Source organism: Saccopteryx bilineata, chromosome 3, assembly GCF_036850765.1.
Source record: "Saccopteryx bilineata isolate mSacBil1 chromosome 3, mSacBil1_pri_phased_curated, whole genome shotgun sequence".
In the NCBI taxonomy this organism is placed as follows: domain Eukaryota; kingdom Metazoa; phylum Chordata; class Mammalia; order Chiroptera; family Emballonuridae; genus Saccopteryx; species Saccopteryx bilineata.
Genome location: NC_089492.1, coordinates 302,229,252 through 302,253,424, shown reverse-complemented (window position 1 = coordinate 302,253,424; position 24,173 = coordinate 302,229,252). Strand labels below are relative to the sequence as shown.

General features: G+C 46.0%; 1 protein-coding gene across 1 annotated transcript in view; it reads right to left on the bottom strand.

Annotated features, from left to right (window-relative positions):
• Nucleotides 1-23,961, bottom strand: part of LOC136330146 (leukocyte immunoglobulin-like receptor subfamily B member 3) — a 29,357-nt gene extending 5,396 nt beyond the window's left edge. The window contains exons 1-12 of the mRNA XM_066266651.1: nucleotides 23,586-23,961; nucleotides 23,342-23,377; nucleotides 22,887-23,174; nucleotides 22,429-22,731; nucleotides 21,931-22,212; nucleotides 21,024-21,323; nucleotides 19,322-19,438; nucleotides 18,582-18,634; nucleotides 17,624-17,788; nucleotides 17,398-17,543; nucleotides 373-500; nucleotides 125-160 (exon numbers count right to left, since the gene is read on the bottom strand). Coding sequence (XP_066122748.1) covers nucleotides 125-160; nucleotides 373-500; nucleotides 17,398-17,543; nucleotides 17,624-17,788; nucleotides 18,582-18,634; nucleotides 19,322-19,438; nucleotides 21,024-21,323; nucleotides 21,931-22,212; nucleotides 22,429-22,731; nucleotides 22,887-23,174; nucleotides 23,342-23,377; nucleotides 23,586-23,724 — 1,993 coding nt within the window. The 5' untranslated portion in view covers nucleotides 23,725-23,961. The remainder of the gene's footprint in view (nucleotides 1-124; nucleotides 161-372; nucleotides 501-17,397; nucleotides 17,544-17,623; nucleotides 17,789-18,581; nucleotides 18,635-19,321; nucleotides 19,439-21,023; nucleotides 21,324-21,930; nucleotides 22,213-22,428; nucleotides 22,732-22,886; nucleotides 23,175-23,341; nucleotides 23,378-23,585) is intronic.
• Nucleotides 23,962-24,173: the final 212 nt, after the last annotated feature.

Below are 24,173 nucleotides of genomic sequence, written 5' to 3'. Positions count from 1 at the left end.
TCCATTTCCCAGATGTTGCTCCAGGCCCCTCCCAGATTGGTCACTATTATTACAAACCCTCTGCTCCCCAGCTGCCTGGGGGGGGGGTCACTGTGCTGAAGCAGATGTCTGGGGGAGGACTCACCTGCCTGCACCTGGTCCCACGGGCACCAGCACAGCCCTGGAAAAGATTCCCTGTGAACACTGTCCCCTTCATACACACAAAAATTCCAGGCCTGGCTGGGCCCTGAGCACTGGGGGCAGGTCTGAGGCTGAGCACATCTCCCTTCCCAGAAGTCCTGCCCTCACAGAGCCTCCTGAGTCCTGGTTTCTATCAGAATCAAGACCTGGGAAGAGAGGGGAGCCCATCCCTCACCCTTCCCCAGAGCTCACCGAGAAAGAGAAGGGCAGTGAGGGTTGGGGTCATGCTGCTTCCTCCCATGGTCACCAGTGAGCAGACAATGTATGAAATCCACAGAGTCTGGTAAGACAGAGACCAATGCAGTGTGACAGGGTCCAGGCTCAATGTGACATGTCATGAGTTCTTCCTCAGTGGCCCCACAGGAAGGGAAGTGGCCCCTCCCTGAAGGATGGGCCATAGCAGACAGCAAGCTCTGGGACCTTTCAGATGATCTGAGTCTCACCAGACTCCACATGCTCTGCTTCTACCTCATGCCAAACCCACATCCAGAGGGTGACACCTGTCCCAGGACACAAGGTTAGAGGACATAGGGCAGGAGAAGAGCTATCAAAGCATCTGTTCCAATTCTGACTCTGCCTTTTCTGGAAGCTCTTTGACATTAGATAAGTCACTTTCCTTTCCTGGACTCTGGACATAAATTTTCTTCCTTCTCTCATTGGCCAGGTGACCAGGCAATATTTACTGAGCAGTGACCCCAACTAATCAGTGCTCGGCTCTGAGAGTCACTGCTGAGACTGACAGAGTCTGTCCCTGGACGCGTGGGTTCTGATGGATGAAGACAGACATACAGATATTTAGATGCAGACAGTGCATTACTGTCTTGTTTTGAGGTTACAAGTTTGAAGATAAAAGAAAACGAGAGAGTGAAATTCAATAACAGGTGAATGCCGTGCACCTTGGAGGCTGGCTGTGTGAAGTCCTCCTCTGGGACAGACTGAGGTGGTGGCCTGGGTACATCCTTGACCAGAAAGACCTTGAGCTGTGCTTAGAAGTGAGGGCTGTCAGGTGAAGGTTGGGGTCTGGTCACACGGAATCTAGTGCACCATGCAAGTTTTTCAGTTTTCTTCTAGAAGTCAATGGAAAAAAATTTCTGTTTGTGGTAACAGAGAGAGAGAGAGAGAGAGAGATGAGATGCATCAACTCATAATTTTAGTCACTTTAGTTGTTCATTGATTGCATCTCACATGTGTCTTGACCCTGGGGAGAGAGCTCAAGCTAAGCCACTGACCTTTGATTCATGTTGATGATCCCATGCTGAAGCAGGGGACCTGCACTCAGCTGGTGAGCTCGCACTCAAGTGACGACCCTAAAGTTTTGAACCTGTGTCCTCAGTGTCCCAGTTCAGTGTCTTATGCACTGCCCCACCACAGGTCAGGCAATGGGAGAAATTTTAAGCAACAGTGAGTAGAAACCAATTTCTGTTTTCAAAGGGCTCCCACTATGTGAAAATGTCATGGAGGCAGGCTCTATTGATAATTAAGTCTATCAACAATAAAACTCAACATTCAAATGGCCTCAGGATGGCATATTGATCAGTATTTTGTCATTTATGTGGTTTCCTCATATAACCCTTACAGAAACCTTTAGCGCAAACTACATTTACAGGTAGTGGGATGAGACAGAATGTTTCTTGGTCCAGCAGGGAGGAAAGCAGGTGGCTAGGATCAGATTAGCTAAGGGAGCAGCTGAGAAGGGCACAGCATTCTTAAATAGCTCAGTTACTGTGTGTGGTTCAGAGTGAAAGGGAGTGAGATTGACAACGTGTATTGTGTTTGAGGATGGAAAGTGGTGGAGGGGGTGGAGCGGGCAGGCTCAGACCTGATTGGCTATAGGAAGAGTCCTCAGGGGGTGGAGAGAGGATAGAATGGGAGAAGGCGGTGGGGACTGGGTGGGAAGATCAGGAAGGAGGCTGATGGGACGACACAGACAAGACATCTGGATCTGGTGATGGATTCAGGACATTGTTAAGGAGGGATCAAGGGGTGTAATGGTGTGGAGTTGAGGATCGGTTGTGAAGTGTCAAGTGAGGAAATGGAGGCTGCTCCACTCTCTTCTTGGGGCCTGGAGGAGCCAGTGGGGCCGTCACAGGGAGGATGAACCCAGGGAAGAGGGAGGGGTGGGGAGATGCTGAGAAGATTGATCACCTTTTTCAAAAGAAAGCATGGCCCTCCTGTGACTGTGAATTTTCTTTCCCCAAAACTTCTTCACTGACTTCCTGTTTCTATACATCAGCTTCAACTTTTTCTCACATTCTCTCTTCTTTTTTTTAAGTGAGAGGAGGGGAAGCAGAGAGACAGACTACCATCTGTACTCCAACCAGGATCCACCCTGCAAGCCCCCTCCAGGGGGATGCTCTGCCCATCTGGGGCTGCTGCTCTGTTGCTCAGTAACGGGCCAACTCACTCAAACCAGGAGGGAAAGAGACAAAGAGAGAGAGAAGGGGGAGGGTTGAGGGGTGGAGAAGCAGATGGTTCCTTCTCCTTGTGTTCCCTGACCAGGAATCAACAGGGGACATCCACACACAGGGGTGATGCTCTATCACTGAGCCAATGGCCAAGGCCTCATTACTCTATTTCAAAATCTCTGAGTGTTTTCTGACTTTTCAGGGCCCCTCCCATGAGCATAGCTCTTCCTCTCACACAGTGATTCTTCCTCCAGCATTGGGCAAGAAGAGTTTGCATTGAAGGGAATCCAGGTTTTACAAGTGAACACACACATAGGGTTTGTGAGACATTTCACGTTATTGATCTTCCAGCAAAAGGAGAAGGATACCAATGAAAAAAATATATATTTGCAGGACTAAAGAGCTGACTGTTTCACAAATTTGTTGCAAGTCATAAATTTACATGTCTAAAGAACCCAGTTATAAATCTGTATAACCCAAGACCACACATCATGATCATCATCAAAATAAGCAAAGCAAAATTGAGAACATTCATAGAAAAATATGGCAGGTTACATACTGAGGACACATGATTGGAATGATTACAGAGTTCCTATAGGAACCTATCATGGTCAGAAGTTTTTAAAGTCCTGAGAGACAAGAACATGAACCTGGAATTCTTCTCCATATATTCTTTGTGAATGGAGCGAAATGAAGTCCTTCTAAGAAGAAGGAACACTGAGCTAATTTGCTGCCAGCAGACATGCCTAAAAGAGATGATCATTTCTTTGGGCAGAAAGGAAATCATTTTAGATGATGCTTATAAATTCAAGAAAAAAAAAAAAGAACAAAAATATCTAAGTAAACGTAAAACCATATTTTGCTCCTTTTTTTTTTCTTAGTGAGAGGAGGGCAGGCAGAGAGACAGACTCCTGCATGCACCCCAACCAGAATCCACCCAGCAAGCCCACTAGGGGGCAATGCTTTGTCCATTTTGGGCCATTATTCCATTGCTCAGCAACCGTGCTCTTCTTAGTACCTGAAATGGAGGCCACAGAGCCATCCTCAGCACCCGAGGTCAACTTGCTGGAACCAAGGGAGCCATGGCTGCAGCAGGGAAAGAGAGAGAGAACGAGAGAGAGGGGGAGAGAGAGAAAGGAATGGGAGAGAAGCAGAGGGGCCTTTCTCCTGTGTGCCCAGACTGGGAGTCGAACCTGGGACTTCCACAAGCCAGACCACCAAGGAAACCAGCCAGGGGCTGCTCCTCTTAATTTAAATATATATATATATTTATATATATATAAATATATATGTATATTGAAAGCTATATATATATATATGTATTGAAAGCAGCAAAAATGATAACACTGTCTGGTGGTGGTTTTATAATGTGTGCAGATGTAACACATACAACAACGACAACATAAAGCATGAAGGGTAGAAGGACCTACACAGTTGTCAGGCTTCTGCATTTATCTTGAAGAGGTAAAGTATTATCTCTGTGTAAAACCTATAAAATTAGATGTGTATATTATAATACCTACCACCACCAGTTAAAAAGCAACACACTAAGGTTTATAGTTAGAATACCAGTAGATAAATTAAAATGGAATGCAAAAAAATATTATCTGAGAAAGGAAACTGTAAAGTAAACAATAGAGGCAACAGCAGAAACAATGGGACACCGACACACAACCTTGTTTATAATTACATTAAATGTAAGTCCTGAAAGCACAATTAAATGGCAGAGATTTTGAGCACTGGATTAACAATAGGTAAAACCCAGCTCTATGTAGTTGACAAAGGTTCACTTTAATACAATGGTGTCAATGGGTTAAAAGTAAAATAGGTGATAGGATATATTATACAACCATTAACCCCCCAAAAAGCTGATATGTCTGTGTTGGTTTACTAGTGTTGTGGCTTTAAACAACATAATGTATTGTCTTCCGGTTCTCGAGGTCACAAGTACTCACTCAGTCTCACAGGGTTGCCTTGGAGGCATCAGCAAGGCTGGGCACACATGTAGCTCTGTGGTGGGAATGCTTCCCTGCCTTTTCCAGTGTCCTGGGGCTGCTTGCTGTCCTTGGCTCCTGACCCCTCCCTACCTCACTACAACCTCCTAATTCCATGACTTCATTTCTCACCACTGACTGGGACCCCTTTGTGTCCCTTGTGAGCACATGGGGCTTACCCAGATAATCCAGGGTAATGTCTCCATCTCAAGAACCTCAATTTAGTCACATTTGCAAAGTCCCTGTTGCCATGGAAGGTCACATATTCTCAGGCTTTCAAGATCAGGGTGTGGACATTTCTGGGAACTGGGAGGGAGCAGCATTATCCTGTGTCTACCACAGTGGCGACATCATACATGACAGCACAATAAAAACTATCAGGTAAAGATCGTTCTACTTTTTAAAATTTACTTATGGAGTTGAGAGAGAAACAAAAACATCAATCTGTTCCTACATGGGCCCTGACCAGGGATCAAACCAGTACTCTGCATATAGAGATAATGTTCTAACCAACTGAACTATCAGGCCAGGGTTTATCTTTTAAAATTTTATTTAAAAAATTAATTTTAACAGGGTGATATTGATCAATAAGAGTACATAAATTTCATGTAAACATCTCTATAGCATTTGAACTGTTGATTATGTTGTATACCCATCACCCAAAGTCAAATCATTTTCTGTCACCATATATTTGTCTCTCTTTATTCCTTTTCTTCCAATCCCTTCCTCCCATCTCTCTTTCTCTGGTAACTAGTTCACTTTCATCTATGTCCATGAGTCTCAGTTATATATCCCACCTATGTGTGAAATCATATAGCTCTTAGCTTTTTCTTATTTACTTATTTCATTCAATATAATGTTCTCAAGATCCATACATGTTGCCATAAATAGCAATAGGTAATCATTGTTTATGGCTGAGTAGTATTCCATTGTGTATTGTACCACATCTTTTTTATTTAATCCTCTATCAAAGGACATTTTGGTTGTTTCCATGTCTTGGCCACTGTGAATAATGCTGTGATGAACATGGGGGTGCATGTGTCTTTATGTACCAATGTTTTTGAGTTTTGGTGGTAAATACCCAGTAGAGGGATTGCTCGGTCATATGGTAATCCTATTCTTAATTTTTTGAAGTACCACCATACTGTCTTCCATAATTGCTGTACCAGTTTTCATTCCCACCAGCAGTGAACGAGTGTTCCTTTTTCTCCACAGCCTCTCCAACACTTGTTATTACCTTTCTTGTTTAGTTTCCACATTTTTGTGGGATTTTTTCCCTCTTTTTTGCTGTTGAATTCTAGTTTTGAGGCTTTATGATCAGAAAATATGCTTGGTACAACTTCAATTTTTCTGCATTTGCTGATGTTGTTTTTGTGGCCCAGCATATGGTCAATTCTTGAGAATGATCCATGTACACTGGAGAAAAATGTATACTCAGTCACTTTGGGATGAAATGTCCTGTAGATGTCTATCATATCCAGGTGCTCTAGTGTTTTGTTTAAGGCCACTATGTCTTTGTTGATTCTCTGTTTGGATGACCGATCTAGAACCGTCAGCGGTGTATTGAGGTCTCCAAGTATGATTGTATTTTTGTCAGTTTTTGTTTTAAGGTCAATAAGTAGCTGTCTTATATATTTTGGTGCTCCTTGGTTTGGTGCATATATATTAAGAATTGTTATGTCTTCTTGATTCAGTGTCCCCTTAGCCATTATGAAATGGCCATTTTTGTCTCTGAGTACTTTTGCTGTCTTATAGTCAGCATCATCAGATATGAGTATTGCTACGCCTGCTTTTTTGTGGATGTTATTTGCTTGGAGTATTGTTTTCCAGCCTTTCACTTTGAATTTGTTTTTATCCTTGTTACTTAGATGAGTTTCTTGTAGGCAGCATACAGTTGGATTTTCTTTTTTGATCCATTCGGCTACTCTGTGCCTTTTTATTGGTGAGTTTAATCCGTTTACATTTAGTGTAATTATTGACACTTGTGAGTTCCTCATTGCCATTTTATAGATTGCTTTCTGTTAGTTTTGTGCCTTGTTTGATTCTTCTCTTTCGTTTTTCTATCTTTTGTTTTTATTTGGTTGTGTTCCATACATCTTTCCTCTGTTGCTATCTTTTTTAAATCATGTGCTTCTGTGGTGGTTTTTTCAATGGTGGTTACCATTAAGTAATGAAAAGGGTCCCTACCCTGTTCATTGTAGCGAACTATTTTGTGAGTACTTTTGCCCTCCATCACCCTTTGCTACTGTTAATATTCATCCTCTCCCCCCCTTTCTTATTGTTGTCACAGTTTAAAGTTGGTTTTGTTATGTTCTTCTTGGAGCTTTTACTTGTGGCTTTTTTTTTTTTTATTCTTTGTATCTGATTGGAGAACCCCCTTTAGTATTTCCTGGAGTGGGGGTTTTCTGGTGATAAATTCTCTCATCTTTTTTGTATCTGTGAATGTTTTTATTTCTCCTTCATATTTGAAGGTTAGCTTTGATGGGTATAGTATTCGTGGCTGAAAGTTCCTCTCTTTCAAGACTTTAAATATTGGGGTCCACTCTCTTCTAGCTTGTAGAGTTTCTGTTGAGAAATCTGATGATAATCTAATGGGCCTTCCTTTATATGTTGTATTCTTCTTTTCCCTGGCTGCCTTGAGAATTTTTTCTTTGCAGTTGGTTTGTGCCAATTTTATTATGATGTGCCTTGAAGTAGGTTTGTTGGGGTTAAGAAAACTTGGAGTTCTGTTTGCTTCTAGAATTTGAGGTTTTAGTTCTTTCCAGAGGCTTGGGAAGTTCTCATCTATTATTTGTTTGAGTATGTTCTCCATTCCATTTTCTCTCTCTTCTCCCTCTGATATACCTATTATTCTTATGTTATTCTTTTTGATGGAGTCAGATAATTCCTGTAGGGCTATTTCATTTTTTTTAATTTTTGAATCTCTTTCTTCTTCTCTTTGTTGAGCCTCAAGTTGCTTGTCTTCTATTTCGCTGATCCTCTCTTCTATCTGGCCTGTTCTATTAGCTAAGCTTGTTACCTCATTTTTCAGCTCATGAATTGAGTTTTTCATCTCTGTTTGATTTGTTTTTATAGTTTCAATTTCCTTGGAGATATACTCTTTGTGTTCATCTAGTTGTTTTCTGAGCTCCCTAAATTGCCTTTCTGTGTTTTCTTGTATATCTCTGAGTATTTTTAGAATTTCTATTTTAAATTCTCTGTCGTTTAACTCCAAGGTTTCCAATATCTTAAATTTTTTCTCCATAGATTTTTCCTCATCTCTCTGTGTTACCTCTCTTTCTTTTGTATCCATGATATTCGATTTTCTCTTCTTTAATGGCATCTGAGGGTGGTTTTCTTGATAGTATTAATGAGATTTTATAAGGAATAAAAGGATAAAAAAATAAAAATAAAAATAAAAAATTGTGCGTTTTTTTTTAAAAAAATTAATCATTAAATAAAGAAAAATAAAATAAGATAAAAATTTGAGGAAAAAAAGGGAATAATTCCTTCCCCTCCTTTTTTCCTCTCCTTTCCTCTCCCCTCTTTTTTGAGAAAATCTTGTGATGAACTGTGAATTATATTGTACTAAATAGAACAAACAATACCTGTAGTGGAGGGCCTGAGTTGGGGAGAAGTAATACAGGGGTAAAGGAAAAAGAAAAAAAAAATACAAGAAAAAAATTTTTATATATAAAAAAGGGGGGAGCAGTATAGACCCACAAAAAGCAAATTAGGAAAAAATTTGGGTCAAGAATAAAATGATTTGTTTTTAGGTGTTGGCTGACTCAGAGTTATGATGAGAGGAATAAGAGGGAAACAGGAAAAAGGGGTGGAAAATTAAAAAATTACTATTGTATTTAGTGGAACAAGAACTAGATAAAATGGAGAGCCAGGGATGGGAACACTGCTAATGTGCTAAAAAGGTGAAGTGAAAACCCTCCAAAATGCCACAAACTTAAGTTTGAGTCCCAGATAAGATAATTTGTTTGTTATTGAAGTTTGAATGAGAGAAGACAAAGGAGAGAGGAAGAGACTAATATAGAGGGAGAAAAGAGAGAGAGAGAGAGAGAGAGAGAGAAAAGATGGAACAACTTAAAGAAGAAAAAAGAAAAAGGAGGAGAGAGAAAGAGAGAGTTAGGGGTTTTGGATTGCAACCCTCAAAGAGAGAAAGGAGGAGGAAAGAAAAGATAATGTGAGATGTAACACTTATGGGTAGTGTAGTTCAAAGAGAGGCGAGAGTAAGACTGAGAGAGAATTAAATGACCAAATTGGAGTAGAAAAAAAAAATCAAGAATGAAGAAAAGAGACACAGACGAACAAATATAATAAGATGGGATAGGTTATAAAATCTGCAGATTATTCTTGATTTTGAGAGGTTGTCGTCTTGCTTTTTCTTTTCTGTCTTTCTGGTCGGTGACTTTGTACCCCGGGTTCTGCCCCTGTGGCATGCTCTGGAAGAGGTTTGCAGTTGATAATTCTCTATGGCAATGTCATGTATTGGGCTTCAGTCTCGTTGGCAGTCGAGGTTCATTAGTGTTTATAGGCTCCAACAGTGAGAGGATCTCTCACTGTGAGAGTGTTCCTGGAGCCTCTCTCCTAGTCTTTCCTTCCACAATTAGAAGCCTGATAATCCAGCTATGGGGTTGCTGCTGCCTCTGCCTGGATAGTAAGAGTCTCAAAGAGCTGGCAACTCCCCACTCTATTCCCACTAAGCACAGGGCTCTGAGTAAGGCTCAGTCAGTCAGACCTGCCAGCATAATCAAGCGTGGCTTCCTCTCACTCAAAGACCTCTGGCTCTGCCCCTGTGTGGGATAACTCGAGTGCCCACTCCTGAGGCGTTCGGAGGAATCTCTTGCCCACTCTCTGTGCGCACCCACCAGGATGTCAGACCAGACAGGTCACACTTCGAGTGAAATCCCTACCCATACGGAAAAGATCGAGCTTTGGAATTGGCTTTCGCTCTATCCTCGTGCGGCTTTCCCAAGGGGCTAGGGCTGCCTGAGATTCCGCTCCTGGCCCGCTCACAGACCTGCTCCTCTGTGGGAAAAACACGGGCGCCCACCTCTGAGGAGTTCGGAGGAATCTCCTGTCCACTCTTCCTGTGTGCGCACTGACCAGATTATGAGTTTCAGGTGGGACGCCTCTCACTCCGAGAAAGCCCTCTGCCCACACGGAAAAGTTACTGGGTTGGAATTGGCTTTCGCTCTGTCCCCGTGCGGCTTTCCCAGGGCGCTGGGGCTTCCGCTCCTGGCCCGCTCACAGGCCTCTGACTCTGCTCCTCTGAGGGAAAACACGGGCGCCCACCTCTGAGGAGTTTGGAGGAATCTCCTGCCCACTCTGCGTGCATGTGCACTGACCAGATTATGAGGATCGGGCGGGACGCCTCTCGCTCCACGAAAGCCCTCCTCCCGCACAGAAAAGTTCCGCCGTTGGAGTTGGCTCCAGCTCCCTCCCTGTGCCCGGTCCCCTCAGGGCGCTGGGGCTCCTAGGAGATGCTGCTTTTTGCCCACACAGAGGCCTCTGACTCTGCTTCTCTGTGGGTTAGCACAGGCGGCGCCCACCCCTGAAGTGTTCGTAGGAATCTCTTGCCCACTAACCACGCCAACCAGGAGATATGGAAAATGGCTGCCCCACTTGTCTTTCTTTGTCTGGGTTTGGCGCGCGCGTGTTAGCTTGAATTGCCCAGGTTTTTCCACGGCTTGGATCTCCGTGCCACAGCCTGGTTTGGCTGTTTGTACCGCAGCCTGGAACTATTCACTCCCTATGCCCGCCTTAGTCTCTATATTCTCAGTTCTCAGTGAAAGCCATCCTGTTTGGATTAGAGAGGAAGGCGGAGCATTTCTTACTCCTTATTTCCCCCAGAGTTTGACCATATATTTAGCCAATCTTTCGCTAGATCCTACCTTCGGGTGTGTTGTGAAGCATCTGAAGACTCCAAGGATAGGTTTTTCTGTTTCTGGTTGAAGAACTTGTTGAGTTTATGGGGAGATTTTCGGTATCGCTTCCTACTGCGCCATCACTGTGACGTCTCTCCCCAACTTTTTTTCGTTATTACCTTTCTTGTTGATAATAGTCAATCTAACAGGTGTGGGGTACCTCACATTGTAGTTTAAATTTGCATTTCTCAAATAGCTAGTGAAGATGAGCATCTTTTTATATATCTGTTGGACATTTGTATATCTTCTTAGGTGAAGTGTTTGTTCAGGACCTCTCCCCATTTTTTAATTGGATGTTTGCTTGTTTGTTGCTGAGCTTTGTGAGTTCTTTATATATTTTGGATATTAACTCCTTATCAGAGCTGTTGTTTAAAAATATTACCTCCTATTTGGTTGGCAGACTATTGGTTTTGTTATATGCTTCTTTGCTGTGCAGAAGCTTTTTAGTCTGATATAGTCCCATTCTTTTATTTTTGCCTTTATATCTCTTGCCTTTGGGGTCAAATTAATAAAATATCCTTTATGGCCAATGTATATAGGTTTAGTACCTATGTTTTCTTGTTTCCCTCTATGTGATTTATTGTATCAGATCTTATATTTAGGTGTTTGATCCATTTTGAATTCATTGTTGTGCAGGGGGAAAAGCTGTACTCAAGTTTTCTTCTTTTGTATGTGGCTTTCCAAATGTCCCAGCACCATTTATTGAAGAGGCTTTCTTTTCTGTGTGTTTATGGCTCCTTTGTTTATATATATGTGGTTTTATATCTGGGCTCAAGATTCTATTTCATTGGTTTGTATGTCTGTTTTTCTGCCAATACCATGCTCTTTTAAAGTCAGGTTGTATGATACCTCAAATTCCATTTTCCCCCTTCCAGGATTGCTTTGGCTATTTGGTTTTTTTTTTTTAATGATTCCATACAATCTTGGTAGTTTTTTGTTCTATTTATTTAAAAATGACTTTGGTATTTTGAGGAGAATTGCATTAAATTTGTATATTGTTTTAGATAATATGGCCATTTTAACTTTGTCGATTCTTACAAACCATGAACATGAAATATTTTTTTATTTTGTTCTATTTAGTTCAATAATTCTTGGTAGTTTTCAGTATATAGGACTATACAATTTTCTTAGACTGGGTCATGAAAAAATAGAAAACCTAAATAGACCCATAAGCAGGGAGGAAATAGATACAACTATCAAAAACCTCCACAAACACAAAAGTTCAGAACTAGATGGTTACAAGAGTGAATTCTACCAAACATTCAAAGAAGATTTGATACCTACCCTTCTCAAATTCTTCCAAAATATACAAGAAGAAACAACACTCCCTAATACATTTTATGAAGCCAACATAACCCTCATATCAAAACTGGCAAGGACAACACATGAAAAGAAAACTACAGACCGATATCTCTAATGAATACAGATGCAAAATCCTCAACAAAATACTAGTAAATCGAATACAATAACTTGTTTAAAAAAATCATGATCAAGTGGGATTCATTCCCAGAACACAAGGATATTTCAACATATGAAAATCGATCAATGTAATATACCACATCAACAAAACAAAGAACAAAAATCATATAATCCTATCAATAGATGCAGAAAGGGCAATTGATAAAATACAACATCCCTTTATGTTAAAAACACTCAAAATTGAAATAGAAGGAAAGTTCTTCAACATAAAAAAGGCCGTATTGCCTGACCAGGCGGTGGCTCAATGGATAGAGCGTCGGACTGGAATGTGGAGGACCCAGGTTCGAGACCTCGAGGTTACCAGCTGGAGTGCAGGCTTATCTGGTTTGAGCAAAGCTCACCAGCTTGGACCCAAGGTCGCTGGCTCGAGCAAGGGGTTACTCAGTTTGCTGAAGGCCCATGGTCAAGGCACATATGAGAAAGCAATCAATGAACAACTAAGGTGTCACAACGAAAAACTGATGATTGATGCTTCTCATCTGTCTCCATTCCTGTCTGTCTGTCCCTATCTATCCCTCTCTCTGACTCTCTCTCTGTCTGTGTAAAAAAAAAAAAGGCCATATATGACAAAACAGTTAATATCATACTTAATGGTGAAAAAATAAAAACCTTTCCTCTAAAATCAGGAACAAAACAAGGCTTCCCACTCTCATTCAACATAGTTTTGGAAGTTTTAGCCAGAGCAATCAGGCAAGAGAAAGAAATAAAAGGTATTTACATAGGGAAAAAAGAATTAAAGGTATCACTTTTTTGCAGATGATATGATTCTGTATACAGAAAACCCCAAAGATTCTACCAAAAAACTGTTAGAAACAATAAACCAATACATTAAAGTTGCAGGATACAAAAATCAATATACAAAAGTCTATTGCTTTCCTATATGCCAAAGATGAAACTTCAGAAAATAAACTTAAAAACATAATTCTGTTTATAGTTGCAACAGGAAAATAAAATACCTAGGACTAAACTTAAGAAAGGATAGGAAGGACTTATATATTGAAAACTATAAAAGTTTTAAAAATAATGAGAAGTAAAAAAGAAAAACCACAGAAAGAATGAAAACCAAAAGACATGAAAAACAAACAAACACCCATAAAAATATGAATAACAATATACAAATTAAGGAAAATAAAATTCAGTAGAGAAAAAAGGAAAATATTTTTTGGTTCAGAGAGGTTACTGTTTTTGTTTCAGTAAGTGTCTCTGTGTTATAAGTTTTAGCTCTGTAAAATTTCTGAGCTGTCCTCCACTGAGATGTCATTGTAGCAATGATGTAGGTGGAGCTGCTGTCATGATGGTGGTTGAGGCATTTTGCGAAGGCTTTATGGCTTTGCCTTTCCAGCTTTAGAGTTCTAGCAGTGGCGATCTCAGGCCTCTGGGTGCTCCTTCTCATGTCTCAACAGACCACGGGACCAGAAACAGAGCATTTCTGTTTCAGAGAGAGAGTAGTTCTGAAGAGTTAGCTGTGGGGTTTGTCTCTGCCACTCTTCAGACTTGCAAGGGGAGAGGGGTGAAATTTGGGAGGATAGGAGGGCCACACTTTGATTTTCTTTGTCTCTGCACCAAGTGCAGGCTGCAGGCAGACCACTGGAACACTGGCTATGACCCCTTGTTCTGCTGCCGCTTTGGTTTAGTATCTTCCCCTCTGCCTCTCAATCTCTCTGCTTCTCCTGGCAGTCTGGAGGCCCAGTCACTCTGTGCTTCTCCCCTCAACAGTGCCCTGGCAGACAAAACCCAGTTACTCTGGGCTTCTCTCCAAAGCTGACCTCGAGTATGCTTTATATTCTGCCCCACTTTCAACCCTTTGACTTTAGTCTAGCCAGTGCTTGGATCTTTCAGATGCATCTGCAAGCCCAGCTTGGGTTGCTTCACTGTGTTATAGTTGTTCAATTTGTTGAGATCTCAATGGGAGAGACTAGGAGTATCTCTCATACCGCCATTACTCTCCTGGTCTCCAACAAAGTCTACATTGTTCTTAAAATTTTTATTTACTTATTTATTTTATTTTATTTTTTTAAATTTCATTTATTTATTTATTTATTTATTTATTTTTTACAAATACAGAGAGTGAGTCAGAGAGAGGGATAGATAGGGACTGACAGACAGGAGAGAGATGAGAAGCATCAATCATTAGTTTTTCATTGCGCATTGCAACACCTTAGTTGTTCATTGATTGCTTTCTCAAATGTGCCTTGACCCTGGGCCTCCAGCAGACCAAGCAACCCCTTGCTGGAGCCAGCGACCTTGGGTTCAAGCTTATAGGCTCTTGCTCAAACCAGATGAGCCCGCGATCAAGCTGGCGACCTGGTCTCGAACCTGGGTCCTCCGCATCCCAGTCCGATGCTCTATCCACTGTGCCACCACTTGGTCAGGCTACTTATTTATTTTAAAGAGAGAGGAAGAGATAGAAAGAGAGAGCGAGAGAAATGTTGATTTCTTTGTTTCACTTATTTGTACATTCATTGGTGAATCTTGTATGTGTCTTAACTGGAGATTGAACTCATAAATGTAGTGTTTTGGGATGATTCTAACCAACTGAGCTACCCAGCCAGGGCTTAAATCCACATTTTTTTCCAAATGCACATAGAATGTTAGTCAACATAGGCCACATCCTTGGTTATATAACAAAGCTTATCCACTAGAAATAAACTTGATTCATCACGTCTTTCCTGATTGTAATGTGGATGAAGTCAAAATAGATTACTAGAAAGATATCTAGAAGATCATAAGCTATTTGGAGGCTGGATGACAGACTTCTGAATCTTCTGCGGGCAAGGAGAAAGTGAAGAAAAATTGGAAAGTAGTTTGAACTGGGTGAAAATAAACATAGAACTTCCTGAACTTAGTGGGACTCAGAACAGCAGTGTTTACAGGAAGAGAAGAACAACAGGTGCTAACGTCAAACACAGACCACTTCTAATCACTGACTATGCTCCCACCTTAAGACACAAGAACAAGAAAAGCAAACTCATTCCAGAGTCAGCATAGTAGGCAATATAGGCCAGAAGCCAGGGAAAGGGAAATAGAAACAGTCACTGTCCTGGCAGATTGGCTCAGTGGTAGAGCATCAGCCCAGATTGTGGAAGTAAGTCCCAGTTCAATTCCCAGTCAGGGCACATAGGAGAAATGCCCATCTGCTTCTCCACCCTGCCTTCTCTCTCTCTCTCTCTCTCTCTCTCTCTCTTTTCCTCCCCTCCTGCAGTCATGTCTTTATTGGAGAATTGGCACTGGGTGCTAAAAAATGGCTCTGGTTGCAGCAGAGCAAAGGCCCCAGATGGGCAGAGCATCACCCCCTAGTGCACTTGCTGGGTGGATCCTGGTTGGAGTACATGCAGTAGTCTGTTTCTGCCTCCCCTTCTCTCACTAAAATAAAAAAAAGAAACAGTAACAAATATCAATGAAATCCAAAGATGATTCTTCCCAAAATGCTAATAACATTGACAAATCATTAGCCACATTGATCTTTAAGCTGTGCCCACACACATCAGGATCATAGTCAAACGATTGAAAACCAAAGAGAAAAAAAGAAAGCTTAAAAAAAACCCAAAATAAAAAAAATGACATCCCTATGAAAGAAGACATACATTATGTTTTCATTCCTGCAAATTTCTAGAACTGGAAAGACTAATACATAGAGAAGAAAGAGCTTATCTGCTTCAGCCTGGGTTTGTGGGAAGTATGTCAACTAAAACCCTATCACCATGGGATTTTAGAAGTGATGACTGGGGTGTACATGCTGATTGTGGTGATAGTTGTTCCATGAATGTTTGCATTTCCCAAAGCCGGTCTAAGTACACACTTAAAGGGTCACATTTTGTGCCTCGGTACACACATACACACACACACACGCACACACACTCACACTAGTTTGTGCCTCAGTACACACACACACACACTCACACACACACGCAAAACACACTCACACTAGTTAGGGTCTATCACTGCGTGTTGCATCAGGGGAGAAATCAGCTTGCAACCATGTGTCTGTACTTCCGTAGGAAAGACACAGGACTGTGGGCTCAGTGTTGGTCTCTGGACAGCCAGCAGAGCCTGTCCTTAGATCCCTGTCCAGGAAATGATGTCCCCTACACCAGGCTCATGGACAGCATCCACCTCAGCCACCAGGACTGTGCTCTCAGGTCCACTGTGTACACACTGGACGCGAGGCACAGAGGCACAGAGGTTAGTATCTGCTGAGCGGGCCATCCTGCCCCTTGGCTGTTAAGGAATTGTCTACGGTAGTGCTCTCTGGGAGACATTTAAAAATTGTTTTTATCTTTCAAAGTCGGGGTACACTATTACCTTAGTTTCAGGTGCACAACCTAGTGACTAGACAGTTATATAACTTAGGAAGAGATCCCCCCAATAAGACAAGTCCCCACCTGGCACCCCACACAGTTATGACTATTATCGGCTACATTCCCTGTGCTGTGCTTTATATCCCTTGACTGTCTGCAACGGCCCTCTCAGGGGACATTAATATCGGACTCAAAGGTCCAGGGGCTTTGTGCCCCCTCCTGTACCTCTGTCCCCACACATGCCACCTCTCTGGGTGTCCTGGCCCTTATACTCACTTTTGCCTCCTTTAATCCCCTGACCATACAGGCAAGGGGTCTGCTTCTCTCCTGGGGCCCGTATGGGTCTTTACATCCTGTCAGTTATGTCTACAAAGAGGTGCGTTCTCCTGTTCACTACCCACATGTCTGCTCACAGAAGGCGTGTTCTCTCAGAGTCCTCCGTGTGGGGCTGGGAGCACCACTTCTTCATAACATCACACCACCCAGCGTGTCCCCACAGAGGACAGGTGAGTGAGATGTGTCCCTGTGACAGGTAGGAGCATGTGTGTCACGTGCATGTTACTCACGTCTTTGTGTGACATATCTTCACTTTCCGGAACCTACGTTCATGGCCCCAGGTTTCCACCCTCTTAAAATGGGCAGCAACCCCGTGACTTGGTGGGAATGACAATACCGTCGTCATGGGTTTCAGTTGCAAAGACCCTTGGAATCTTGACAACCAATGAGTTACTCAAAATTTTACTTAACCTGGTATCTTTTAAAAAAGTTATTTTTATACCAATTCAGAGTCCTTAATTTTCCATTTCATAAGTTCAATGTGTAATATTTACATTATCGTTCATCATTCATTTAATGAAAGCATTCTCTCACTTTTGTTTTGGTTTTAAACTGACACATTGATTATTGAGAAGTCTGTTGGCATTGATTCCAAAATGCAGGGACATTACTTAACTTCAGTTGCAAAATCAAGTGACTCCCAGAGGGTCCCAGTAGATGCTGGGGGTCCATGTCAGGTGTCCAGGCTGCTGGTGTCACTAGCTGAGTGTCCATGGGGCAGCTCCTGTGCCTTTCAGAGTCCCTGCAGGTATCTTCCTGCAGTGTGGAGTCTGGGTCCTCCCTGGGCTAGTGGACGGCCAGAGCAGCATACACACTGGACTCATCTGAGGGACCCTCTGACCGGGAGGAAGAAGGTGCGGTTATCTTCTGTCTGAAGGTCAAGTGGTCCAGCTGGGCGTAGGTCACATCCTGGGGGGCGTCAGAGGCAGCAGCCTGGAACAGGGGGAGAGTGAGGAATATGAAACATAGATGGGGTTGGGGGAGTCCAGGGCCCTGGAGATCATAGGACTCACCTGACTGTCCATCTGCTTGTCCTCTTCTGCTTGTCTGTCCTTCGTGTCCAGCAATCCCCCTGACAAGGAGGAAGGAGAGGTGGCCATTCTCTGCCTGAGTCTGGATCCTGAGTGGTTCACCTGGGCGTACGTCACTCCCTGGGGGTCTTCATCGTGCCTGTTCTGCTGCAGAGACAGTGAGACCGAGACAGTGTCCCCTGGTTCCACTGGTGACACCCTCCAGTCAATCATCCACCTGTTGTCAGAGTGATGATGTTGAACTTTAAATCAGATTAGGTCACTCTTCTGATTGAACCTACAGGGACTTCCTAAGCCTTGGGGCATCTGGATGCTTCTACAATTCTGACTCTTATCATAACACACTGTCTCTTGCTCATTTGGCTCCAGCCACAAGGCCCATCTTGCTGAAGAAGCAGTTCCTACCTCAGGATCTTTGCCCCTGCTGTTTTCTCTGCCCCCTCTATGCCTATGCACTCTATCACCCGCTCTTGGTTTATTTTCCTTCACAGCACTTTGCTCTCTAGGACACTGTCCCCTTGTTTGCACAGTGTCTCCCTCCCCCACAAGTGAGCTGGAGGAGTGTGGAGACCGTGTTGCTCAGGGCTGCACTGTGGCTCTAGATGGAGCTGGTAAACAGTGAGCTCCCCTCACATCTGCTGGTAAATGAATGAAGGGGGCCTTGGAGACCTGTGGCTGATTCACGCATCCTCCTGAGACCTGGGGCCACACAAGGTCACACAGAAGACCAGGACCCAGCAAAGGGGAGCACATAGGAGGGGCTATGATGTCACAAGGAAACCAGGAAGAATGAGTCACAGCAGGGTGACCTGGGTGCCCAGAAGGAGAGGTCAGTGTGGGACACTCCTGTGAACCAGGTGAGGTGAGGACAGGGAAGTGTTTGTTGGATTAACATGGACAACAGGAAGGTCCTTGGTGGCCTCAGGGGCAGGGGTCTCACCTGAGGGTCCAGCTCCATGCTCTCCGCAAGCTGTGGGTCCTTCGTGGCATCTGCTGGGACAGAATGGGGGTGTGTCCCAGCAGGGTCCCTGAGATCTCAGGGATGCAGACCCTGCCTGTTCCCATCCCAGATGGGCCACTAACACAGGGGTGAAGGGAGGTGCCAGGTGCCGCAGTGAGGATGTCAGTCCTTCCCAACCCTGACCCCCACACCCTCCCCACCTGTCCCTCCCCCAGGGCAGCCCTCTCTTCCTGTCACAGAGGGGCTCTTCCTGGGCATCCCCAGCTGGGCTGCAGCTGGGGGAGGAGACGAGACAGGAATATTGGGGGAGGAGGAGGTGGGAGTCATGGGAGGTGGGAGCCTAGGGTCTTAGGGGCAGGAATTACTTGATCTGCAGGCCTCTGTCTTTGGGCTTTGGGTCAGAGAGAGCAGCCTCTCTCTGGGCTGGGCAGGGGGCACAGTGTCCGCCGTGAGAGGGTAGGACTCGCCCCATGGGATTCCACAGGAAAGAAGGAAACCTGAACATACACTATATGTATGTTCTAATATTTCATGAGATTAAAAACAACGAAAGATCACCTTCTGTTTGTACATCTGTGTTGACATTGTTTCTTGCTAGATTTTCTGCCTCAAGATTCTGGAGAAATCGTTGTCTCAGATGACTGCCATCTACTTGATTTTCCTGTGCCTGGTGCTCTGAGTCCCCTTCTGCGACCCAGGCCACCTTGTCCCCTACTCACCTGACATCCTGCCTTTGCTCTGAGGCCGTTGTTGGCAGAGGAGGAAGAGGAGGAGGGAGAGCAGTAGGACGAGGGCCAGTGAGATGCCGATCAGGACTTTCAGGTACCATGGGAGACCTTGGACATGAGTGATGTCATGAATGAGCCAACGATGTCATTTAATGAGCACCTACTGTATGCGAGACACGTGCTGGGGGGGCTGTCATCCATCTTCTCTTCCCTTCCCCACCGTTGTGCACATGGATTGTTGACCCCACCCCCCATTCCACTGAGGGTCAGAGAGGTTCACCATCTGCCCCAGGTTACCCAACCTGGATGGGGCAGGGTTCAACCTGGAACAGGGACTACGGGTCTCCTTGTGCTGTTATTATTATTATTTATGCAGCCCCCGTCCCCTCCAGGTAGAACACCAGTGCATGCAGACCTGTCAGCAAACACATCACCAGCCCTCTCCAGCCCACGTCCATCTCCGCTTCACACACTGACACCCACCCACCTCTGGGACTCGTGTGCACAGGGAGTGTGAGTGTCTGGGAGGGACAGGAGGGAGGGCTGTTGCCCTCCTGAGCTCCAGACAGAGCCAGGCCATGTGCTGAGGGCTTTCACAGTGAGGGCTGTGGCAGGGGACCTGTACCACAGCCTGTGAACCCAGGACTCGGAAGAAGTGACATGTTCAAGGTCCCACAGGTGGGAAGTAGCAGAGCAGGGAACTGAACCAGGCCTGAGGCAGCTGTCCCTAGCTCCACGGCTGCACCCTAGAAGGCTAATGGGGGAAGGATCTGACACACCTGTGTCCCCAACACATACACACACACACACACACACACAAACATACACACACAGTCACGCCATCTAACATGCACATACGCACACACATGTGCATGTGCACATGCTGAAAGAAACACATGCAGGCACACACTTGCACACAGACACACACTTGCACACATGCACACAGACACGGAACCCCCAAGCAGCCATCCGAGAAATGGGTCCTCCTCAGAAGAAGGAACTTTCTCAGGCCATTCCCCAGGAAGTGGCTGAACCAAGACCGGAACTGACCCCTCCCCCCCTTCTCACAGACTCCTAAGGGCCTGATTTTGAGGTGGAGAACAGTGCTTAGAGCCTCCTGGGGGTCAGAATGGGGGGCAAGAAGCTAGAGATGCCTTCTCCCCACTTCAACCCAGACTCTCCTCCCTGTGTGGGACCAAAGCATCTCCCTCTGCCATGACCACCCCACCTGTCACCTGCCAGCCTCAGAGCCCTGGAACACCATGGCCCCCAACATCTGTGCTGGCCCTAGCCCCCCTGGGAGACAAGTCATGTCAGAGCAGATGATCCTGTTCTCTCTGGGATCACGACCTCTGCTTGCCCCCACTCATGTTTTGGTCTCTCTGGGTGAAGCCACAAGGACAGGAGACTGAAGGGGTCAGGATGGGCGTCTCTGGCCTGTTCTCCTTTGGTCAGCCTGGTCCTCCTCAGCCTTCCCCTGTCCCCTGGGAACATGTCTGCACCTCAGGGATGAGGTGACAATGAGGCAGGAAGGGGGGAGCTCTAGCTTTTTCCAACCCTCTGGGCAGTGAGGGTCCTCCTTGCTGACCCTCCTTCTGTGACTCCTTCATTCCATTCCAGCCCAAAGGTCCCATGGGGACAGGGTCCTGAACTGGCCACAAGGACAGGGGTGGTGGGATTTGCAGAACCTCACCTGAGACTACCAGCTCCAGGGGGTCACTGGGATGTGACAGCAGGTAGGGGGAGGTGCTGTTTGAACCATAACACCTGTAGGTCTCCTTGTGACCTGAGGTCACAGCACTGATGGTGAAGGTGGCCTGAGAGGGTGAAGACATGTCCTGCAGACGAAGGTGCTGGGGAGGATCCCGTGACCCCTCCCTGTGCAGGTGGAAGGTGTCAAACCAGACCTCAGAGACACACTGCAGGGTCACGTTCCCTCCCGAGGTCACTGAGGGTCCCGGCTGGATGGAGAGGGTGGGTTTTGTGTACATTCCTGGAGAGAGGAGGTTGTGATGTGTAGTCACCCCTCCCTACATGCCCTTGACCCTGAGCTGAGGGACCTGGTCCTTCCCCAGGGACTGTCTGCGACCCTCTCTCAGCTCCTCTCAGCCCCTCTGGGTGGGTGTCTTCCAGCTCCTTTCACCTCACTTTCCTTTTTCACTCCCTCCCTCTAGACCAGTGGTCCCTAATCCCTCGGCCGTGGACTGGTACCGGTCCGTGGGCCTTTGGTACCGGTCCGCAGAAAAAGAATAAATAACTTACATCATTTCCGTTTTATTTATATTTAAGTCTGAACGATGTTTTATTTTTAAAAAATGACCAGATTCCCTCTGTTACATCCGTCTAAAACTCACTCTTGATGCTTGTCTTGGTCACGTGATACATTTATCTGTCCCACCCTAAAGGCTGGTCCATGAAAATATTTTCTGACATTAAACTGGTCCATGGCCCAAAAAAGGTTGGGGACCACTGCCCTAGACCACTGCCCCATCTCAGCCTCTGCTCCAAGACCCTCTCCTGGGCCCCATCACCACCAGGGTGACCCTGGGCACAGAGCCCTGAGCTGACAACAGGACACGGGGCAGTGCAGGTCCCCTCACCTGTGATCAGGATGTCCAGGGGGGCACTGGGGGCCGACCATATGTAGGAGAGGCTGTGTCCATTGTAGCACCTGTACTGGCCCCCATGGGTCTGGTTCACGTGGCCCAGGGGGAAGATGGGGCTGTGCTGTCCATCCAGACGCTGGGGACGTGTGAGCCCCTCGTCCTTGGTCAGAGCAAATCTGTCAAAGCCGGACTGCGAGTGACACTGGAGGGTCAGGCTGTGTCCGAGCAGCACCAGTGACCCAGGCTGGGCCGAGAGGGAGGGCTCCCTGTGCACACCTGGGGGAAGGAAACAGTAGCACTCAGGGCACACACACCCTATTGCCCACAGAGCTGCAGTGAGAGTTCTCCCGGCTCCTTCCCTAGCATCCCATCTGTGGTTCTGCCCGAAGGGGCCACTGTTACTGACTCCACAGCTCCACTGGGAACACAGTTTAGGTTGGTCATTTTGGGCCCAGGAAACAGATGGGGTTACAGAGGGGTCTGTCCTCTCACCTGTGACCTGGATGTACAGAGGGTCACTGGGCTGTGACCACACATGGGGGTAGGAGGTGGGAGAAACATAGCACCTGTAGGTCCCCGCATGGGAGGTGCCCATGGGGCCCACAGGGAAGACGGCCTGGGACCCCTTCCCAGCCTGAGTCGTGGATGCCATGTGTCGGGGAGGGTCAGCTCCTCCCTCCTTCAGCAGATGGAAAGTGCCCGATGTGTTCTGTGAGCTACAGGAGAAGGACACGTGCCTTCCTGTGGCCACCACAGGACTTGGCTGGGCTGAGAGGAACGGTGCAGCATACACTCCTGAGGGAGAAGGGGGATCTGTGTTAAAGGAGACAATCACTCCACATGGCCAAGGTATGGACGGTGAGGGGTGAGGTCCCCCTGAGACCACCCTCCACTCCATCTACCCCTGAGGAGGAGCCCACAGTGGGGAGGAGACCTGGTGTCTCCCTTACCTGTCACCACCAGGAACAGGGGCTCACTCCGCTCTGACAATATGCTCTCAGTGGTGGAATATGCACACTGGTACAGCCCTGCATGCTGTGAGCCCGTGGATTCAATGAGGAAGCTTGTCTTGTTGCTGGGGTTTGGTGGGACACTGTTTTTCCAGGGGTGAGTGATGTTCTCTTTATACAGACTGTAGGCATTAGCCTGCAGGGACCCCTGACACCAGATGGTCACAGGGCTCCCCTTGGTGACCCTGGGGCCTGGGTCAGCCCAGATGGAGGGTTTGGGGAGGAGCCCTGGAAAAGGATCAGACCTGAAATGTCAGAGGATCCCTTCACCCCTTCCATTTCCCAGATGTCGCTCCAGGCCCCTCCCAGATTGGTCACTATTATTACAAACCCTGTGCTCCCCCAGCTGCCCAGGGGGTCACTGTGCTGAAGCAGGAGGTCTGGGGAAGACTCACCTGCCTGGACATGGTCCCACAGACACCAAAACAGCCCTGGAAGAGAGTCCCTGTGAGCACTGTCCCCCTCACACACACAAGAGCTCCAGGCCTGGCTGGGCCCTGAGCACTGGGGACAGATATGGGGCTGAGCACATCCCTCCGGCAGAAGTCCTGCCCCACTGAGCCCCGTAATTCCTGGGTCTTAATGACCAGCCCCTGGGGAAGGAAGAAATCTATCCTCCCCCTTGTCCCCAGAGCTCACCAATGCAGAGAAGGACAGTGAGCGTTGGGGTCATGCTGCGTCCTCCCATGATCAGCAGTGTGAAGACAACATATAAATTCAGAGTCTGGTAAGACAGTGGATGAATGCAGTGTAACCAGGTTGAGGATCCGTGTGACATGTCAAGGGTTCCTCCTCAGTGGCCTCACAAGAAGGGAAGTGGCCCCTCCCTGAAGGATAGATCTTGAGAGACAGCAAGCTCTGAGACCTTTCAGATGATCTGAGTCTCACCAGACAGTCTCACCAAGCTCTGTCTTCACCTCATGCCAAACCTACATCCAGAGGGTGACACCTGTCCCAGGACACGAGGGTGCAGAATGCAAGGCAGGAGAAGAAGCAGCCCAGCCTCTGTCTCAATTCTGACACTGTCTTTTCTAGAATGTCTATGACCTTCAGTAAGTAGTCACTTCCCTTTCCTGAGACTCTGTACATGCAATTTTCTTTCTTCTCTCATTGGCCAGGCGGCCAGGCAATATTTACTGAGCAGTGACCCCATCCAGTCAGTGCCGGGTTCTGAGAGTCACTGCTGAGGCTGACAGAGTCTGTCCCTGGACACATGAGCTCAGATGG